The sequence below is a fragment of the Macaca mulatta genome, chromosome 7, assembly GCF_049350105.2.
Source record: "Macaca mulatta isolate MMU2019108-1 chromosome 7, T2T-MMU8v2.0, whole genome shotgun sequence".
Classification (NCBI taxonomy): Eukaryota; Metazoa; Chordata; class Mammalia; order Primates; family Cercopithecidae; genus Macaca; species Macaca mulatta.
In genome coordinates this window covers 52895174-52917203 of record NC_133412.1, presented here as the reverse complement: position 1 = coordinate 52917203, position 22030 = coordinate 52895174, and the positions used below count along the sequence as shown (strand labels likewise).

Here is a 22030-nt window from a genome sequence, read left to right as displayed (position 1 = left end):
CTGATATATCCAACTCTCATTGAAATGAAGCAGAAAATGTTCAATCACACACAATCAAAACAAAACCACTGGGCCTGCAGTCCTGCCTGTCAATGAACAGCTGAGGCCCAACAGTGCTGGCTGCCACATGGAAGTCAACATCCCCCTTCTGTCTCCCCATGTTTTTTTACCCCATTCCTGCACCACCGGTTTCCCTATAAGCTTTAATGCTCAGAAGCTGAGTCTATAGACAAGGGATTTAGCCTATCTCTGAAACCCGGGGTGACAACTCCATGGAAGTACTGGGGTATAACCTAAGACAGTCATTTTTTTGTTTTTTGTTTTTCGGTTTTTTGTTTTGTTTTGGTTTGTTTGTGTTCTGTCTCACTCTGTCACCCAGGCTGGAGTGCAGTGGCCCAATCTCGGCTCACTGCAAACTCCGCCTCCTAGGTTTAAGCGATTCTCCTGCCTCAGCCTCCTGAGTAGCGGGGATTACAGGTGTGTGCCATCATGCCCGGCTAATTTTTATATTTTTAGTAGAGATGGAGTTTCACCCTGTTGGCCAGACTGGTCTCAAACTTCTGACCTCAAGCTATCTGCCCGCCTTGGCCTCCCGAAGTGCTGGGATTACAGACACGACCCATCACGCCCGGCCTAACCTGAGCCAATTCTAAGAGTACTATTGTCATTGTTTCCATTTCACAGGGAAAGAAACCGAGGCACAGAGACATTCCATAGCTTGATCAAGGGCACAGCTAGTAAGTGGCAGAGCTGGGATTCCAACACAGGCAGTGGAGCTCTAGAGTCCAAACTCATAACCACCCCATTAGCTGCCTCTGGGTATCAGATGGGCAAGCATTTTCTGAGTTGTAAACAAAAACCTCGGTCGGGTGAGGTGGCTCACACCTGTAATGCCAGCACTTTGGGAGGCTGAGGCAGGCAGATGATGAGGTCAAGAGATGGAGACCATCCTGGTCAACATGGTGAAACCCCATCTCTACTAAAAATACAAAAATTAGCTGGGCATGGTGGCACGCGCCCGTAGTCCCCGCTACTGGGGAGGCTGAGGCAGGAGAATCACTTGAACCCAGGAGATGGAGGTTGCAGTGAGCCAAGATCGCGCCACTGCACTCCAGCCCAGTGACAGAGCGAGACTCCATCTCAAAAACAAACAAACAAACAAACTTCAGTGCACCCTGAAGGGCATATATTTCCAGGGAAGCCGACCCAACCAAGCACCCTATCTCTGCCCCAGGTCAGTGCTGGAGAAGGACCAGCCCTGATGCCTTCCACACCAGGCAAATGCAAAGCAGAACTCGCCCTGGAGTGCTGTGCCCTTCATTATGGATAGCCAGGGAGGTCCTGATGATAGCTGGTGGCTTTCTGCCTTGCCTCCCCTTCCTCCTACAATGGTCTAGTGCCATGATTAAGAGCAGACACTGGAGCCAGACCATCTGTCTCTGGATCTGGCTCTACTTTACACATGAAGTGGGTAGCAGCTACCTCATAGTGCTTGTGGTATGTGATGAGTTTGTACATGTAAAGTGCTTAGTATAGTGTCTGGCACACAGTACATGCTAACTAAATGTCAGCTGTAATTGATAATGATTCCTCACTTTATCAGCTCTGTATCTTCCTCCCATGCCGAGGTTCTCAAGCATCCTGATTATTTTGTTTTGATCAATTCCCGTTTTGGAGGGACTTTATCTTCAGAGGACAAAACTGATCCTAAGGAGGGAAGCAATAATGGAGGATTTCGGGCATCACAGCAGGCTCGTGGAAAGTCTTTCAGGAATAGGAGCTCTCCTGGGAACACTGATGTTGCCGAGGTGAGTGGGTGTTTGCTGCACTTGCCTCTAGAGTCTGGAAGGAAGATGGGGTAACCAGTGGCAGCATCCCAGTCTTGGGGAGAATGAGAAGCAGGTCCCATGGATGCTTTTGCCTCTCCTCTCCTTTCCGCTTCCACAGACACGTCCCCTCATTCATTCTAGGCCCCCCTCTCCCACTCAGGACTCGGGTGACTTGGCCTATCTGCTAGGAGAGTAATTGAATTTCATGCAAGATTAATGGTTATTGTCCTCAAATGGCATCACTCACTGGATCTGCACTGCAAACCCCTGTTCCCCATCTGTGGGGCCAGAGCCAGCACAAGAGGAAGACTGGCCTGAAGGCAAGGGGCATGGCCAGTGGTAAGGCTCCTGTCCTGACTGGCTCAAGGAGAAAAGCAATACCTAGAACTGAGCCATGGTGAGGAGGTTGGACTGGGGCTGAGAGAGAGAGCTGAGAAGGAGAGCTGGAATCAGAGCACTACCCCAGGGCCTGGGACTCAGTCTGATAGAAGAGATGCCTGGCCTGGGCAGAGGCTCTTGTATGGCAGAGCCTTCTCCCTGTGTCCCAGACCACATTCACTTCCAGGCATCATCATCCAGCACTATTACATTTACAAAGAGCTCTGATACCCATAATCCCACTCAATCCTCAGGAGAGCATGTGGGGTGGTAACTGCTCTTATGTCTGTGAAAACAGTCTCAGAAAAGTTGTCAATCCTGCATTCACTGAAACATTTATTAGGTGCTTGCTGTATGCCAGGAAATAAATCTAGCTCGCCTGATTCAAGGCCAGTGTTCTTTCCACGTATTTGCTTCAATATGTTGATTCCTTCTTCCCTCTCCTCCTAAATTTGCCTCCCAAACACTCCCCTTCTGTTGTGATTTTGAAATGCCTACAGTTCTTTGATACCCTTCCCTTCAGAAAATGGAGTCTAAAACCCCTCCCTTTGAATGTAGGCTGGGCTGCCTTCCAATAGAATAAACTGGAAATGATGGTGTGCAACTTCAGAGGAGGCTGGCCCATAACAGGCACTGCAGCTTCCTGCTTCTTTTCTCTGTCCCTCTCTCTCTTTGTCTCTCTCTGATCACCTGCTCTAGGGGAAGCCAGCTGCCAGGTCATGATCAGACCAGAGGAGAAACAGAGGTCTCTGACCAACAGACATGTGAAATAAGTTTGGGAGTAGATCCTCCATGTCCAGCTGACATCTTGACTGCAGCCTCATGACAGACCCTGAGCTAGCTGAGACCTCTTTAAGCTGTTCTTGGATTTCTGACCCTCAGAAATTGTGTGATCTCACAATCATAAATGATTGTTTTTGGGTTTTATTGTTTGTTTGTTTTGAAACAGTGTCTCACTCTGTTACCCAGGTTGGAATGCAGTGGTGCAATCACAGCTTACTGCAGTCTCAACTTCCTGGTCTCTAGCAATCCTCCAGCCTCAGCCTCCCAAAGTGTTGGGATTACAGGTGTGAGCCACTGCACCTGGCCAAATGTTTGCTGTTTTAAGTTGCTGAGCTGTGGGGTAATTTTTATGCAGAACAGATCACCAACACATCTTTCCCACTGTGGAAACACCCTCATCTCCCAAAGCTAACCCCTTTGGGCAGTGTGAGTCATTTAAAAGTTTATTTTTCTCTTATATTCAGCTGAGATAGTAAAGGGAGTCAGAATTCTCGTTTCAAACATCTGTGGTTGCTGCTTTCTAGCTGTGGTACATAGAGCAACTGAGACCTCTCTGGGTCTCAGTTTCACATCTGTCAAACAATGATGATGCCTTCCTGGAAAGGAAGACTGTAGAGATTGAACACATCTGACCCAATGCTGGGCACTCGGTGGGTGCCTGCTAAATCTGAGTTCCCTCTGGCCCTGCTAACTTTCTGATTCCTGACTCTACTCGAAAGCTTCCAAGTCCCTGCCCAAAGAGGCTGGGACTAGGATCACAGTTTTAAGAGCACCTCGCTGGGCGCGGTGGCTCATGCCTGTAATCCCAGCACTTTGGGAGGCCGAGACAGGCGGATCACGACATCAGGAGATCGAGACCAACCTGGCTAACACAGTGAAACCCCATCTCTACTAAAAATACAAAAATTAGCCAGGCGTGGTGGCGGGCACCTGTAGTCCCAGCTACTCGGGAGGCTGTGGCAGGAGAATGGGTGAACCTGGGAGGCGGAGCTTGCAGTGAGTGGAGATCCTGCCACTGCACTCCAGCCTGGGCAACAGAGCCAGACTCCATCACCAAAAAAAAAAAAAAAAAAAAGAGCTCCTCATCCTCCTCCTGCAACAGGAGACAGAGGAGAGGGGCTGTACCAGGGATCCCCCTTCAGTGTGAACATGAGAGATTTGTCCACAGGAAGTAGGGTGTGCTGCTGGAAAGGTCCCAGGGAACCTTAACAGAGATGTATTGGCTAGGCTTGGGCTCTAGTCTAGCTACACCAACACCTCCTCCCAGGGTGAAAGGAGTCTAGTTTGCCACTCACCAGGTCACTGTGAGTGAAAACAGCTATTATTTCTGAGGCTTTCCCAATTTCTTTTCCTTTTCACCAGTTTTCTTTCCCCAATCCCTTTAAATTTTTTTAAAATTTATTTTAATCACAAATAATATATGAAAAATAGTAACAGCTAACATTCCCCAAGAACTTAGCAGCCAAGGTTCCAAGGTGGCTGTCTCATAATCACTCTGTGAGGTAGATTACTATAATTAGCCCCATTTTACAGATGACAAAGCCAAGGCAAATGGGTTAAGTAAATTGTCCCAGGTCACACAGAGGCAGAAAGAAGCTAATAGAAAATGAAGCTTCAGGGTCAGTAGCTCATTTATACAAGCTGCTACAAGACTCTGTATTTAACTTTGTATTCATATTTAATAGTTCTTTTCTTAAAGAAGGTAATGAAAACTTAATGCGGTAACAAGAGGTCAGTGTGCTGTTTTCTTGCAGATATTTTAAAAATACATTTACATCTATAAACACACACGGAAATAAATGCTCCCCTACTGTGTGTATGGCTGGCACCCAGCTCCTTTAACACAACATCTTGACTGATTCCACTTTTCTAACCATTGTGTGGTGTGCACCACTGATGCTCTACTTTATTTACCAGCCTTTCTGAAGTTGAGCCCTCTGCTCCCCTCCTCTGACTCTGGCCGCTCACTGGGGTTCCCACCCTCTTCACAGCTTTTTCTCCCTTCGCCATGTCCCCTACGCTGTTTCCCCCCTCATACAGCCCCTTTGCCTGTGTCCTCACTACTTCATGCCCCAATTCCTTCCTGCCTCCCGCGTTTCTCCTCTCTCCTGGCCACCCCGCCCAGTCCTTCACCGCCCACCCTGTTTCCCCCGCTCGCTGCCCGCTCTCTCCCACTCCAGCTTCCTCCGGGCCTGCTACATTACCCTAATTCACAGCACCCCATCCTTCCGCCCTCACTCCCCTCATCTCCCGCCCCCACCCTCCGCACCCCTCCGCGGCCAGGAGGGAGCGCACAGCCGGCGGGCTGCGACGCGCGCTGACAGTGTAATGAATGGCTTCAGCTGTAATTAGCGACCCCGCGGCTAATCACGATGTACATTTACATTTTAAGTGCTGCAGAGGGAGCGGGGGAAGAGGAGGGGACCGGCAGGAGGGGATGCGGGCCTTTTCGGCGTTCTCCCTTCACCGACTGTGGAGAGCAGTGAATGCGAGTGTTCTACAGCAGTTTAGGAGGGTGGGGGCGGTGGGGTCATAGAGGGCCAACCTGGCCGGACGCAGAACCGCCCTGTCCTCGCCCTACACAAACCCGAAGCTCCCAGGACTCTTCCTCCAAATGACAGAACTCCGCCTAATCCCTTCCAAGTGATCTTGCTGCCCAAGCTTGCATAGCCCCGGGGACGGAGAGCTCTCTTCTTCCACAACCAGCCCGTTCCAACGTTACTTCCAGCCTTTCGGGGACTTTTTCTCAGGGCCTGACCTTACACAGCCCTCGGCTCTCCACGCCCCGCTACGCGCTGCGGACAGTCTTTGTATCTTCCCAAGGCTGCTGTGCCTCTAGCCCCCACCGCTGTGTGGGGCCCACGGAGACTGGAGCGAGACCGAAGTCCTGGTTCGGAGCATACCCCGAGGGTTCCTGATTCCACCAGGAGACGGGGTCAGCCATTCACACACTGGGGTGCCAAGGTCCAGGCGCCGCAGCCACTCCCAAGAAGTGGTAAGGGGGTAAACCCCGGTTCTGAACAGCAGGGACTGAGAGCTGCTGCTGATGCCCAGGAGGTGAGAACAGCGGGAGGAGACAGAATATAGTCTGGCAGCCTCATCTCCAACTGAGGCCCAGCAATCCTAGGCACCGTCATGCCCCCAGCACTTTTCCGGTTGCCTGCCAGCCCCAGCTCTCTGTGTCCCTCCCCGCCACGCCCCGTCACAGTCCCCTGGCTGGGACCAGATCTGCCGACCTCCCTCAGTCCTGACTGCGTGGGGCCGGTGGAAGGAGGACAGGCGAGGCCCGAGGGCAGTTTTAGGGAGGGTAGGGCCCCTTCTCAGACCCCCTCCCTTCCATCAGTAGTCCTGACAGCCCCAATCTCATCTTTCTCTAATGCTTCTCTCACCCGGCAGGAGACCCCGGGCCTCTCCTTCGGTCCCGAGGAGTTTCCAAAGAGAGGCATCCAGTAGCTCTATAATGCCCCCAGGGCTTCAACTCCCCATCTTCCTCCCTTCTTTCTCTCTTTTATTTTTTTAAAGTCTTTCTTTTTCATTTTTGTGGGTACATAATAGGTGTCTATATTTAGAGGGTACATGAGATGTTTTGATACAGGCATGCAATGCATAATAATCACATCATGGAGAATGGGCTTTCCCTCCCTTCTCTTTCTTTTTTATTTAATTAATTAATTTTTTTTTTTTTTTGAGACATAGTTTTACTCTGTCACCCTGGGTGAAGTGCAGTGGCGTGATCTCGGCTCACTGCAGCCTTCAGCTCCCGGGTTCAAGCGCTTCTCCTGCCTCAGCTTCCTGAGCAGCTGGGATTACAGGCGCGCACCACCACACCCAGCTGATTTTTGTATGTTTAATGGAGACGGGTTTTCACCATGTTGGCCAGGCTGGTCTCGAACTCCTGACCTCAAGTAATCCGCCCGCCTCGGCCTCTCAAAGTGCTGAGATTACAGGTGTGAGACACCGAGCCCGGCCCCTCCCTTCTCTTTCTTAAAACCTGCGTTCACCCAGCCTCCGTTCGAAAAAAGACCCACTGGATCTCAAGGGGCCAAGGTTGCCTGATCGAATTTCGCCTGGGAGGAAAGGGGCGGCCACGTTGGCATGGCATCGTGCCTGGCTCACCCTAAAGCGCGCAGCCCTAAGGGTGGGCTCTCGGGCATAGGTGGAGCGAGCCTACCGCCTTTTCAGAAGAGGTCTCGCCCGCTTCCTCACGCGCCTCGGGGAACAGCTTGGCCCAAAGCCTCACTCCTCACGTCCCAGGGGTGGACGGGGGTCCGGGAGCCTCGAGCTCTAGACAGGCGTGGCGAGGCTGAAGCCTGGGTCTCCCGCGCCCCGCGAGGACCACGCCGCGACGTAGTCGCCCGAGGGGAGGCGCGGAGTGGAGCCGCAGCCAGCTCCTCCCGCACTCTGCTGACCGCGCACTAGCTGTCCTTGAGGCAAGAATACTTGGGAGCGGAAAAAAGGTGGGGGTGTTCCCCAGCGGGGAGAGGAGGGGCGAGGCCCCAGCAAGCCTCTCGGAAATTTCTCCCTGGGAGGGGACGAGGGGCGGCCTTCAACTGCAACGGGGAAGGGCTAGGATACCGGGTTTGAATTGGTGTTTGCACCGCAAGCGCAGCTTTTATTTAGGCTGCCGGTTTGTGAGGGTTGGCTCGGAGAGCGCTGATGGCGATTGTCGTGGAACTTCACCTTCACCTGCCCATGCGCCCCGCAGCGCGCCCGCTCCCACGCCCGCTCCCACGCCCGCGTAGCTGAGGACCCGGACTTGCCACGAAAGGCTGGTGAGGCTGGGGCCCGGGCGGGCCGGGCCGGGCCGGGCCGGGTCAGGGGAGGGGCCTGGCGGCAGGGGCGGGGCCTCAGCTAAAGGCGCGGAGCACCGGGCGCCGAGAGCGCGGAGTAGAGCGGCGCCCGCTCGAGAGAAGTGGGGCCGAGATCGCGCCGTCCCAACCCGCCCGCCGGCGTCCGAGCTGCTTCCGCGCCCTTACCCCTGCGGGCCCTTGCAGGGCGAGACCGGCGGCCATGCAGCCCCGGGGTTGAGGCCGCCCCATGGCAAAGCCGGCGGTCCCGGCGACGACGGCGCATGGAGAACTTCCGTAAGGTGCGCTCCGAAGAGGCGCCAGCGGGGGGCGGGGCCGAGGGGGGCGGCCCGGGCTCTGGCCCCTTCGCAGACCTGGCGCCGGGCGCGGTGCACATGCGGGTCAAGGAAGGCAGCAAGATCCGGAACCTGATGGCCTTCGCCACCGCCAGCATGGCGCAGCCAGCCACGCGCGCCATCGTCTTCAGCGGCTGCGGCCGGGCCACCACCAAAACCGTCACGTGCGCCGAGATCCTCAAGCGCCGCCTGGCGGGCCTGCACCAGGTCACGCGGCTGCGCTACCGGAGCGTGCGCGAGGTGTGGCAGAGCCTCCCGCCTGGGCCCACGCAGGGTCAGACGCCTGGCGAGCCGGTCGCTAGTCTCAGCGTACTTAAGAACGTGCCCAGCCTCGCCATCCTACTTTCCAAGGACGCGCTGGATCCGCGACAGCCCGGCTACCAGCCCCCGAACCCCGATCCTGGTCCGTCGTCCCCGCCAGCCGCGCCAACGTCCAAGAGGAGCCTAGGGGAACCCGCAGCTGGAGAAGGCTCCGCGAAGCGATCGCAACCCGAGCCAGGGGCTGCGGACGAGGATCGGACGGCCTAAAACTCCGGACTGTGGGCGGGATCTTCCGCCAGCGCCTCCACCCTCAAATGCACCTCCAGCCTTTCACTCCTCGGTCCTCCGGAACCCACAACCTGGACACAGCTCCTCAAGGCAGGTAGCATGGACCTTAAGGCGACAAGAGAGGGGCCCCAGAAGTGGCAGGAGAGGATCCCCGACGACCTTAGGGAAACTTCGTGCGATGATTGCTGCTTATGCCCGTGTTGCCTGAAGACACGGAACTTCACCTTCACCTTTTCTGGGACCTTCTTTGGGGGAGAATGGTGGACAGTGGGATTCTGGAAACTTGATTGGGACCCCCAAGGGTTAAAGCCACCCAGCATTCACGAAGGGCACCTGGAGTGCGGAAGCCGAGAAGAGTTATTGGAATCACCCCCACCGTTGACAGAGAAGGCAGGGGGTGAGACTTGACTGCTTGAGGGTAGGAGAGTCTGAGATGTGGGGGTCCTATTCCACTCCCCGCCCTGGGACAGTTTTCCTTTCTAGTTTTCCTTCCCCTGCTTCAGAGGAGCATCTCTGAGGGTTCTAGCTCTTTTAACACCCCTTTTCCCCCTGCTGGCCCAGAGGGAGACCCAGGACTGAACTCTCCAGGCCTCCTCCCCCAGCCCTGCAACTGGAGTCTTGCTTCCAATAAAACAAGCACAAAAATGGCTCTGTCCCCAAATTTTTTTCTAACCACCCGCCTGTGCAGAGACAGCTCTGGCCTGGCCCTTTGTGTCTCCCCTCCCCTCCAGCCTTGCGTCCTGATCCTTTGGAGTCTTCAGGGTCAGGCATAGAGACTGGACAGCTTCAAAATGGTGCAAGGCACTTCCCAGTCCCTGGCTTTTTCCTCTCTCCTCCCCCACTCTGCCCTCCCGGGCTGGCCCTGGCTTCAGGGGCTGTGGCCCATGGGGGGCCCATGCTCCCCTGTACATCACCACTAAGGGAAAGGGAGTGGCACATTGCTTTTCTGGGAGGGAAAGGAAGGAGTGGAAGGAGAGCATGGATGAACTCTCCTGGAGGTCACTGCAAAGGGTGGCAGACCCTGCTGAGGTCCCTGAACCTGCAGCCTCCAGACAATAAACTGAACCTTACCCAGAAGGCTGGCACAAAGCCCCCAGCTCCGTGAGTAGGATCTCCCCTTCGCTGCCCTCTCTCTGAGAAAGGACAGCACACCCTTGGGAAAAGGGGAGGAGAGAGACTGAGCGCAAATCCACTGCTGGAAATTACTATTCAGCAGAGAAGCTGGGACTTGGGCTGTGAATCACTGCAGGCCTCCTGATAAGCTGCTGCCTCCAGCCCTGCACAGCTGTCTGTTGAGAGATAACAGCCTCATAAGCTTCTCTGCCCAACTCTAAGCCAGCTGGGGGGTGGGGGTGGTGCTGTGTGCTGGAAGAGCTCTGGTGAGTTGGGGGTGGGATACAGCCCCAGGATCTCAGAAGTAGATCTCATCCCATGCAACTCAGCAGCACCCCTGGAAAGGGGGAGATGCGGAAGAATGTATTTATAAGTCATTTTGCTGGCAGAACCCTGAAATAAATCCTGCTGGTGACAAGAGATACGTTCTGTGGCTGACTGGAGGGGCTCTTTAGGGAGGTTTCCCTCTCCTGCAGTTATCTCTGCTTGAGCTTTGGATCAGTGAGCTTTGTCATCCAGACTTTTTCCCTCGTTGCTCTCCCCAAATTCCTGCTCTTGATGAGTCCCTGGAGAGGGCCAAGGGGTTTGGTTGTGCTTGTCTGACCCTCTCAGGGGTGGCCCAGGAAGCATGGAAAGAATGTAAACTGTCCTGACAAGATGCCCTAGCTTCTCCTGGACTTCAGCATCTAAAGGCAGTGATAAAACTTGGACAAGGTCCTGCATGGTAGAAGCTTAAGGGAGACTGGTCTTGGTTCTAAAAAGGGGCCAACTTTCCAAGACCACTAGTGACTGATTGCTGGGTTACCAGGACTATGAAAGCAGTGCCTGAGGCCGGGCGTGGTGGTTCATGCCTGTAATCCTGTAATCCCAGCACTTTGGGAGGCCAAGGCGGGTGAATCATGAGGTCAGGAGTTTGAGACCAACCTGGCCAACATGGTGAAACCCCATCTCTACTCTAAATACAAAAAATTAGCCAGGCGTGGTGGTGGACACCTAATCCCAGCTATTCAGGAGGCTAAGGCAGGAGAATCACTTGAACCGGGGGGTGGAGGTTGCAGTGAGCCGAGATGGCCCCACTGCACTCCAGCCTGGGCGACAGTGCAAGACTCCGTCTCGAAAAAAAAAAAGAAAGCAGGGCCTGCTAGTCTTGTTACGGAGATAAGGCTGCAATGGATTTCTTTTTTTATTTTTATTTTTTGTTGAGACAGAGTCTCACTCTGTCCCGCGGGCTGGAGTGCAGTAGCTCAATCTCTGCTCACTATAAGCTCTGCCTCCCAGGTTCAAGTGATTCTCCTGCCTCAGCCTCCCGAGTAGCTGGGATTACAGGCATGCACCACCACACTCAGCTAATTTTTGTATTTTTAGTAGAGACGGGGTCTCACCATGTTGGCCAGGCTGGTCTCAAACACCTGACCTCTGGTGATCCACCCACCTAGTGCTGGGATTACAGGTGTGAGCCACCATGCCCAGCCTTTTTATTTATTTATTTATTTATTTATTTAATATTTTTTTTATTTTTTGAGAAGGAATCTCGCTCTGTCACCAGGCTGGAGTGCAGTGGTGCAATCTCAGCTCTCCTGGGTTTAAGCGATTCTCCTGCTTCAGCCTCCGGAGTAGCTGGAATTACAGGTGTGGACTACCATGCCCGGCTAATTTTTTTATTAGTAGAGATGGGGATTCACCATGTTGGCCAGGCTGGTCTCGAACTCCTGAACTCAGGTGATCCACCCGCCTCAGCCTCCCAACGTGCTGGGATTACAAGCGTGAGTCACTGCACCCGACCTCTTTTTATTTTTTTATTTTATTTTGAGACAGTCTCACTCTGTCGCCCAGGCTGGAGTACAGTGGCACAATCTTGGCTCACTGCCAACTCTGCCTCCCAGGTTCAAATAATCCTCCTGCCTTAGCCTCCTGAATAGCTGGGATTACAGGTGTGGGCAACCATGAGCAGCTAATTTTTGTATTTTTATTAGAGACGGGGTTTCACCATGTTGGCCAGGCTGGTCTTGAACTTCTGGCCTCAAGTGATCCACCTGCCTCAGCCTCCCAAAGTGCTGGGATTACAGGGGTGAGCCACCACCCCCAGCCTGCAGCGTATTTCTCTTGATGAGACGGAAAAGTTCCCTTCCAGCCCAGAAACCTATCCTGGGGGATAGAGAAGAGAGGAACATGTTTATCCAGCATCAAAGCATTAATCTTCCCCCAAGCAGGTAACGAAACACTTTCTTTTCTGCACCCCCGTGACACCCCAGCAAGTTTGGTTCCGAAGCTTTCAGTAGGTGCGCTGTAGGTCCGAAGCTTTGGTTCCAAAAGTAGGTGCGCTGACTCACCAATGGGACCCAGCATGTATGAGCACCCCATCTCTGCCCTGCTGATTTCTGGCCCCACTGACCTACGAGCAGGCTCCAAAAGAAGGTGACAGATGTTCCTCTACCAGCTCCAAACCACCAAGGCTGAAGTGGGAACCTCAGAAGTCCTGGGATAAAGGGAGGGGCGGCTAGGGGAGCACCTCAGAGACAAGGCCCACTTCAAGAGCCAACTAGTGGCAGAGTGGGAGAGCCCCTCTTGTGAGACCCCATTTTTCCAATAGTGGTCTCTACCCAGGAACTTCCGGGACCCAGCCTGGTGCTTGCCTTGGCCCTGCCTTAGGACACTTCCAGACTAGGAGTGGCAGTGAAGTCTCACACCTAGAAAACTGTTAGTTCACAAAAATAAAATCCATTTGGAAACATAAAAGTATATAATGCAAGGCCCAGAGCTCATGGTCAGATGGGTGGTGGACTTCCACTTGGGCCTTCATTCATTCAGCAAGCGTTCATTGTTGTACCAGGACCCAGTCTAGGAATGGGGTGGGGCTGGGTACAGAATCACAGCATAATCAGACATTGTACCTCAAAGAGGGCCCAGCCTTGGCCAGGCGTGGTGACTCACGCCTGCAATCCCAGCACTTTGGGAGGCAGAGACGGGGGGATCACCTGAGGTCAGGAGCTCAAGACCGGCCTGACCAATATGGTGAATACGAAATTAGCCGGGCATGGTGGCGGGCGCCTGTGATCCCAGCTACTTAGGAGGCTGAGGCAGGAGAATTGCTCGAACCCAGGAGGTGGAGGTTGCAGTGAGCTGAGATGCACCATTGCACTCCAGCCTGGGTGACAGGGTGAGACTCCATCTCAAAAAAAAAAAAGGGGGGGCCTAGTCTAATGGAGAGAAAGACAAATAAGAAGTTACAGCACAGTGTGATGATAGAAGATGGGAGCTCTGAGAAGGGGCACATACCTTGCCCAGAGGTGCTGATGGAGCTGGTTCTCCAAGGATCAGGAATTAGCCAGCTGACCAAGACTGGACAGGGAGCTCCAGGCAGAGAATAGCGGGTGCATATGATGCTGAGGCTTCCACAGGTGTCTGATGGATAGAAGAGATGGCAGAGGGTAGCATGTAGAGATGCAGGTAAACTAGAGTGGTAGGTGGGAGCCAGGTCACAGGGAAGTGAGGAAGCCACTGGGAGCCAGGGAGTGCTCTGAGCCCAGGTCTGATTGGTGTTTGAGAAGGATCCTTCTGACACCTTTGTAGGTGGGAATGGATCAGAAGGGGTCTGATTAGACCCTAGAGACAATGCAGGGATAAGAGATGAGACAGCGGCAATGTGGAGGGAGATGGGAGCAGATGTGAGAGCTACCCAGGCTAGGTAGGATTTCGCTGCCATTACAGCCAGTAAATGGGAGGGATTCTCCTTGAGCATTAACCCTGCCTGGTCAGGACTTGGTCTGCCTTTCTGGCACCCCAGGGGACATGCTATGTCAGGACCAAACAATGGAGTGATTCTTTTTTGTGGGAGGTGGGGATCTGCAGCTTCAAATTGGTAAATCTCTAAGAGCTGTTGTCCATTGCCATGAATATGCCAGAGTGTATTCACTGCACTGTTAGGGGCATACCTGGGCCAGACATACACTGCCCCCCGCCCACCCCTTGCCCTTCATCTCCCAAGCTGATTATTGAGTTTTGGTCATTGCTATGCCCACACTGACCACTAGGCGATGCTCTAGTCCCTCTATTTCACTGAGATGTTGAAACACTCGCAGGTTTGAAACACAAGAGAATGGTAGAAAGGCAAAGGAAAGGAAGGAAGGGAAGGAGAATGAAGGAAGGGAAGGAGAATGAAGGAAGGGAGGAAAATGCAGCTGCAGGAGGGTCTCCTCGAAGGCATCAATTTCCTTCCTTTCAGAGCACAGATACTAGTTCGTAAGTGTGCCCTCATTAGTCCTACCTTTTGGCTATTAGTCACCCTACTAACCCATGAGCCCATAATTGACTGGATCCTGCCTGCCTTGCTCCTTGCCCAGCTCCTGGCACATGAGAAGCTCTTAAAGAGTTGTTGATTGAATGGACTTGCTGCTGGTCAGGCACAGTGGGTCATGCCTGTAATCCCAGCATTTTGGGAGGCCAAGGTAGGCACTCTGATCACTTGAGCCCAGCCCAGGAGTTCGAGTCTAGCCCTGGCAAAATAGTGAGACACCATCTCTACAAAAAAAAAAAAAAAAAAATTAGCTGGGTGTGGTGGTGTGTGCCTGCAGTTCAGTTACTCAGGAGACTGAGGTGGGAGGATTGCTTGAGTCTGGGAGGTCCAGTCTGCAATGAGCCATGATTACTCCACTGTTTCAAACAAGCAAAAGACTTTCTGGCCGGGCGCGGTGGCTCAAGCTTGTAATCCCAGCACTTTGGGAGGCCGAGACGGGCGGATCACGAGGTCAGGAGATCGAGACCATCCTGGCTAACACAGTGAAACCCCGTCTCTACTAAAAAAATACAAAAAACGGCCGGGCACGGTGGCTCAAGCCTGTAATCCCAGCACTTTGGGAGGCCGAGACGGGCGGATCACGAGGTCGGGAGATCGAGACCATCCTGGCTAACACGGTGAAACCCCGTCTCTACTAAAAAAATACAAAAAACTAGCCGGGCGAGGTGGTGGGCGCCTGTAGTCCCAGCTACTCGGGAGGCGGAGGCAGGAGAATGGCGTGAACCCGGGAGGCGGAGCTTGCAGTGAGCTGAGATCCGGCCACTGCACTCCAGCCTGGGCGACAGAGTAAAGACTCCGTCTCAAAAAAAAAAAAAAAAAAAAAAGACTTTCTGAGCCAGGTTTCTGAACTGTTCTCATGTCACATCACAATTCTTAACCATCCAGCCAATGACAAAGCAGCAGTTGCTCACTGCAACTTCCGCCTCCTGGGTTCAAGTCATTCTCCTGCCTCAGCCTCTTGAGTAGCTGGGATGCGTTACCATGCATGCGTTACCACGCCTGGCCAATTTTTGTATTTTTGAAGAGATGGGGTTTCATCCTGTTGGCCAGGCTGGTCTCGAATTCCTGACCTCAGGTGGTCCACCTGCCTCGGCCTCCCAAAGGGCTGGGATTACAGGTGTGAGCCACCGCACCTGGCCCCCTCTGGGTTTTAAGCCACCCAGCCTGTAGTACTTCATTATGGCAGCTAGGACTCTAATCCAACAAGTGTTCTCACAGCCTTCAGTGGGAATAGGGAAGACGAATGTGGGGTGGTTGCCAAGGCCCCTGTTATCAGAATTTCCAGCCCTGCACAGTGGGAAGGTCTCTGCTTTGCAGTCTTGTGCCAACAAATGTTATGTCTGATGTTGTATGCAAGAGATCATAGGCTTTGGAGGAAGTCAGTATGACTGAGGCTTTGGGCAAGTTAATTCTTCTCTGAGCCTCAGTTTTCTTGTTTGCAAAATAAACCAGATTACTGTGGAGATCAGGGAGATAATACTACCAGGACTCTTAACCTTGGCTCATTGTCAGAATCGCTTTGGACACTTGTTAAAAATACAGATTACTATCACTTCTCCACCTTTTGGCTAAAATCAAGTTTAAAAATACAGATTACTGGGCGAGCTTGGTGGCTCATACCTGTAATCCCAGCACTTTGGGAGGCCAAGGTGGGTGGATCACTTGAGGTCAGGAGTTCAACCTGGCCAACATGGCGAAAACCCACCATCACTAAAAATACAAAAATTAGCTGGGGCTTGGTGGTGTGGGCCTGTAACCCCAGCTACTCGGGAGGCCGAGGTGGGAGGATTGCTCGAACCCGGGAAGTGAAGGGTACAGTAGGCTGAGATTGCGCCACTGCACTCCAGTCTAGGTGACAGAACAAGACCATGTCAAAAAAAAAAAAAAAAAAAAAAAAAAAAGCCAGCACAATGGCTCACGCCTATAATGCCAACACTTTGGGAGGCCAAGGCAGGCAGATCACCTGAGGTCAGGAGTTTGAGAGCAGCCTGGCTAACATGACAAAACCCCGTCTCTACTAAAAATACAAAAAAAAAAAAATTAGCTGGGCATGGTGGCCAGTGCCTGTAGTCCCAACTACTTGGGAGGCTGAGACAGGAGAATCACTTGAACCCGGGAGGCAGAGGTTGCAATGATCTGAGATCATGCCACTGCACTCCAGCCTGGGTGACAGAACTATACTCCGTCTCAAAAACACAAAAACAAGCCAGGCACGGTGGCTTACGCCTATAACCCCAGAACTTTGGGAGGCCAAAGTGGGCAGATCACTTGAGGTCAGGAGTTAGAGACCAACCTGGCCAACATGGCGAAACCCCGACTCTACTAAAAATAAAAATTAGCCGGGTGTGGTGGCAACCGCCTGTAGTCCCAGCTACTTGGGAGGTTGAGGCAGGAGAATCATTTGAACCTGGGAGGTGGAGGTTGCAGTGAGCAGAGATTGTGCCACCCCACTCCAGCCTGGGCAACAGAGGGAAACTCCATCTCAAAAACAAAACAAAACAACAACAAAAAAACAAAATGAAACAACAACAACAACAACAAAAAACAGATTACCTGGGCTAAACTCTAAACCAACAGGATCAGACTCTCCCAGGAGGGACCTGGGAATATACATTGTAATAAGATCTTCAGCTGATTTTGATGGTTCATCAAAATTATCTCTGAGATGTTATGTAGCCACATTTATAGTGGTAAGATAGGCACAAAATTAAATCCCCTTCTCTTACTTTTCACCTTCAGTGATGGTTTGAACAATGTTTCTGGAGAGAAACACCGTTAAAGAACTGCCACAGGCCGGGCGCGGTGGCTCAAGCCTGTAATCCCAGCACTTTGGGAGGCCGAGACGGGTGGATCACGAGGTCAAGAGATTGAGACCATCCTGGCTGACACGGTGAAACCCTGTCTCTACTAAAATATACAAAAAACTAGCCGGGCGAGGTGGCGGGCGCCTGTAGTCCCAGCTACTCGGGAGGCTGAGGCAGGAGAATGGCGTGAACCTGGGAGGCGGAGCTTGCAGTGAGCTGAGATCCGGCCACTGCACTCCAGCCTGGACGACAGAGCAAGACTCTGTCTCAAAAAAAAAAAAAGAACTGCCACAGCCTGGGGTGGTGGCGCAACCTGTAGTCCCAGCTACTGGGGAGACTGAGGCAGGAGGATCGCTTGAGTCCAGGAGTTCAACACCAGCCTGGGCAAAATAGCCAGACCCAGTGTCTTAAAAAATAAAAAGCAAAACAAAACAAAACTGCTAGGAGCTGCCCACTAGAGGTGGTGCTGGGAAATAGAGCCTCTAGCTCTGGGCTCAGGTAGCTGGAAGGGAAAGGAGGGAGAACATTTTAGGAGAGCAATTAGTGGACTGCAAGCATAAAGCTACCCCACCCGGAGCCCTGGTTCTCAATGGGGATGAAGGAGGAAGGCTCAGCTCAAACAGCTACAAAGACGCATCTTGCTTTGTTAAGTGTATATATATACACATATATATATATACTTAACAAATTCTGATAACGGGCCTTGGCAAACACCCCACATTCATCTTCCCTATTCCCACTGAAGGCTACGAGAACACCTATTGTATTAGAGTCCTAGCTGCCATAACAAAGTACCACAGGACGGGTGGCTTAAAACCCAGAGGGGGCCTGGCGCAGTGGCTAATGCCTGTAATCCCAGCACTTTGGGAGGCCAAGACAGGCGGATCACGAGGTCAGGAGATCAAGACCATCCTGGCTAACACAGTGAAACCCCGTCTCTACTAAAAATACAAAAAAGTAGCTGGGCGTGGTGGCAGGAGCCTGTAGTCCCAGCTACTCAGGAGACTGAGGCAGGAGAATGGCATGAACCCGGGAGGCGGAGGTTGCAGTAAGCCGAGATCGCGCCACTGCACTCCAGCTTGGGTGACAGAGTGAGACTCCATCGCAAAAAAAAAAAAAAAAAAAAAACAGGGCATTAGAATATAGGATACAGACACGTGTTCACATAGAGGAAAGACGATGTGAAAACAGGAAGAAGATGACCATTTATAAGCCACTCACAAGAAACAACTAGGCTGGATGTGGTCCATAATCCCAGCACTTTGGGAGACTGAGGTGGGAGGATTGCTTGAGCCCAGAAGTTCAAGGTTGGCCTAGACAACATAGAGAAACACTGTCTCTACTAAAAATACAAAATTAGCTGGTCATGGTGGCAGGTGCCTGTAATCCCAGCTACTTGGGAGGCTGAGCCAGGAGAATCGCTTGAACCCGGGAGGCGGAGGTTGCAGTGAGCCGAGGTTGAGCCATTGCACTCCAGCCTGGGGAAGAAGGGTGAAACTCCATCTCAAAAAAAATAAAAAATAAAAAAAATAATGATTTGTTCATCAAGGGAGTGGGTTCACTCCCTCTTGCATTCTCTTTGCCATTCCACCATGTGATGCCTTCTGCCATGGGATGATGCAGCAAGAAGGCTCTCACAAGATGCCATTGATATTGGACTTCTCAGCCTCCAGAAATATGAGCCAATAAATTTCTGTTCATTATAAATTACCTGTACAAAAATTTGCTGGGCAAGGTGAAACATGCCTGTGGTCCTAGCTACTCAGGAGGCTGAGATGGGAGCATTGCTTGAGCACAGGAGGTCAAGGCTGCAGTGAGCCGAGATCATACCACTGCACTCCAGCCTGGGTGATCCTGTCTCAAAAAATAAATAAATAAATAAATTACCCAGTCTCAGGCATTCTGTTATAGTAGCACAAAACAGACTAAAATATCCCCATCTCACAACTTGCCCTGCCCCGCTACAATTTTACAACAAGAAAATGCTCTTTTAGAGAGCAACAGTAAGCATTTATTGAGCCGTTACTGTGTACCAGCCAGGACATAGTGTTTTATGTACATTTTCTGAAGTGATCTTCCCAACAATCTATTAACCTATTAGGTAGGTTCCATTATTATCCCATGTTTCATTTGTTATGTTTTTTGTTTTTTTGGAGACGCAGTCTTGCTCTGTCGCCCAGGCTGGAGTGCAGTGGTGCCATCTCGGCTCACTGCAACCTCTGCCTCCAGGTTTCAAGCGATTCTCCTGTCTCAGTCTCCCAAGTAGCTAGAACTACAGGCACGTGCCACCACGCCTGGCGATTTTTTTTTTTTTTTTTTTTTTTAGACAGATTTTCACTCTTGTTGCTCAGGCTAGAGTACAATGACGCAATCTTGGCTCACCGCAACCTCCACCTCTCGGGTTCAAGCGATTCTCCTGCCTCAGCCTCCCCAGTAGCTGGGATTACAGGCATGCGCCATCACGCCCAGCTAATTTTGTATTTTTAGTAGAGACAGGGTTCTCTATGTTGGTTAGACTGGTCTTGAACTCCCAACCTCAGGTGATCCGTCCGCCTCAGCCTCCCAAAGTGCTGGGATTACAGGGGTGAGTTGTCATGTCCAGCTATTCTCATTTTTTAGACAAGGAAACAGTGGTTCAGGGAATTGGAATAATTTGCCCAAGGGCATAAGGCAGAACTGTAGTTTAACAGCGGTAAGGGTGTCATTCTCTTGGGTGCCTTTTTTCATTGTCTCAGTTTTCGAAGCAGTCTAGTATTGAGATCCCCTTCACTGGAGATGCTCAAGTAGGGGCCTGAGGAAATGGAAACAATGTAGACTTAGTAGACTAATGGCCTCAGGGGCCACCTTCAGTCTTAAAATGGTAGGATTCTTTTTTCCCCTGCCCTCTTTTTCCTGAGCACAGGCTTAATTCCCACCAGAGAAAATAAGAGCTTTTCTAGTCTGGTGCGGTGGCTCATGCCTGTAATCCCAGCAATTTGAGGGACTGAGGAGGATTGCTTGAGGCTAGGAGTTTGACACCAGCCTGGGCAACAAAACAAGACCCTATCTCGACAAAAATGTTCAAAAATTAGCCGGGAATGGTAGTGCGTACCTGTAGTCCCAGCTACTTGGGAGGCTGAGGTGGGGAGGATTGCTTGAGCCCAGGAGGTCAAGGCTGCAGTTAGCCATAGTTCTGTCACTGCACTCTAGCCTGGGTGACAGCATGAGCCTATCTCAAAAAAAAGAAAAACAAAAAAGAAAAAACAACAAAAAAAGAGCTTTTCTTGCATGTGAACTTACCTTTACTAGAAATTCACATGGTGGAACAGTGTCTTTGTCCTCGCAAACTCGTCAGTAACGTCATTCCATCCTACACACATATCAGAGGGAATGCCTCATCACCACTTTTCCAGAATGAAGGCCCTGAGCTGTAGCAGAAAGCTGATAGGCTGATCCACTGGTGATGATGACATTTCTGAGCCATTAAAAGTCCAGCTGTTGTGTTTTCAAAAAGAAGAAGTAGCTTCTCCAGAGGGACAGCGAAGAATTTCAGGGTAGGAAATGGCAGGAAGAGACAAAAGACCCTGAAGACCTTCGGTGAGAACCATGTATGTCTGCTCTGAGCCCATCAGGGAAGGAGTACCCTCCAGCAATGGGACGGGCTTCAACCTGTGGACAAATCTGGGGGCCAACTAGGAAACAAGCAAGGGCCCCCCTGCCTTAGTGATATGGTAGGCTGAATTCAAAGATAGCCCCGGGATTCATGCCCCCTGTGTACATGCCCTTGTATAATCTCCTCCTCTTGAGTAGGGGGCAGAATCTGTTTAGATATCATTCCCAAGACTAGTCTACTAGTCAGTCTACTTTGAGTGAATCAAAAAGTTACCCTGGTGGGCTTGACCTAATCAGGTGAGGTTCTCTCTTTTTTTTTTACTGAGTCTTCTTCTGTCCCCCTGGCTGGAGTGCAATGGAGAGATCTCAACTCACTGCAACCTCTGCCTCCCTGGTTCAAGCAATTCTCCTGCCTCAGCCTCCCAAGTAGCTGAGATTACAGATGCCCGCCACCATGCCCTGCTAATTTTTGTATTTTTAGTAGAGACGGGGTTTCACCATGTTGGCCAGGTTGGTCTCGAACTCCTGACCTCAAGTGATCCGCCAGCCTCGAGGTGAGGTCTTTAAAAGCAGGTGAAGTGTCAGAGAGACACTTTCCTGCTGCCTGGAATAAATAAGCTCCAAGATTGTAAGAAGGGTCTACGGAGGGAGCCATGTTGAGAGAGGATATCACGGCACTCTTTAGGAGTTGAGAGTGTCCTTGGCTGACAGCTACCAAGAAGAAATGAGGACCTTGTCCCACCACTGCAATGAAATCAATTCTGCCAACAACCTGAATGACCTCGGAAGAGGCCTCTGAGCTCCAGATGAGACCTCAAACCTGGCCGAGATCTTGATTTCAGTCTTGTGATAACCAGTAGAGAATCCAGTTATGCTATACGTGGACTTCTGACCTACAGAAACTGAGGGGTAATAATGAATATTGTTTTAAGCTGCTTAATTTGTGATAAATTGTTATGAAGCAACAAAAAATTAACGCAGGCAATTAGGGCTGTGAACTGCTGTCAAGGTAGCAGAGAATTCAGAACTGACTGAAAGATAAGCAAAACCTACCTACAGTACTGATGGGGAAAGAACAATTTCTGGAGTCAGAAAAGTGGGGACTGAAACCTAAGTACCACTATTTGTTAGCTGTACGATTTTTGGCAAGTGTCCTTTAAATCTATTCCTTTATCAATAAATTAGGGATAGGCCAGGCGCGGTGGCTCACGCCTATAATCCCAACATTTTGGGAGGCCAAGGTGAGAGGATCACCTGAGGTCAGGAGTTCAAGACCAGCCTGGCCAACATGGCAAAACACCATCTCTACTAAAAATACCAAAATTAGACGGGCATGGTGGTGAGCACTGTAGTCCCAGCTACTTGGGAGGCTGACGCAGGAGAATAACTAGAACCTGGCAGGCAGAGGTTGCAGTAAGCCAAAATCACACCACTGCACTCCAGCCTGAGTGATAGACTCCACCTCAAAAAATAATAATAAAATGAAATAAATTTTAAAAATAAATTAGGGATAAAAACTTATCTCACAAAGTTGTTATGAGGCATA

The 22030-nt window shown here is 51.4% G+C and overlaps 1 protein-coding gene and 1 long non-coding RNA gene across 2 annotated transcripts; both read left to right on the top strand.

Annotated features, from left to right (window-relative positions):
- Positions 1 to 300: 300 nt before the first annotated feature.
- Positions 301 to 7124, top strand: LOC144330001 (uncharacterized). Its single transcript, XR_013395808.1, has 3 exons — positions 301 to 390; positions 1510 to 3820; positions 6938 to 7124. It is a non-coding gene; the product is annotated as an uncharacterized LOC144330001 (long non-coding RNA).
- An 867-nt stretch (positions 7125 to 7991) lies between these two features.
- On the top strand, positions 7992 to 8856 carry RPP25 (ribonuclease P and MRP subunit p25). The gene is given in 1 exon segment (NM_001265677.1): positions 7992 to 8856. A coding segment is annotated over 1 exon segment (600 nt). The 5' UTR covers positions 7992 to 8061; the 3' UTR covers positions 8662 to 8856.
- The last annotated feature ends 13174 nt before the right edge of the window (positions 8857 to 22030 follow it).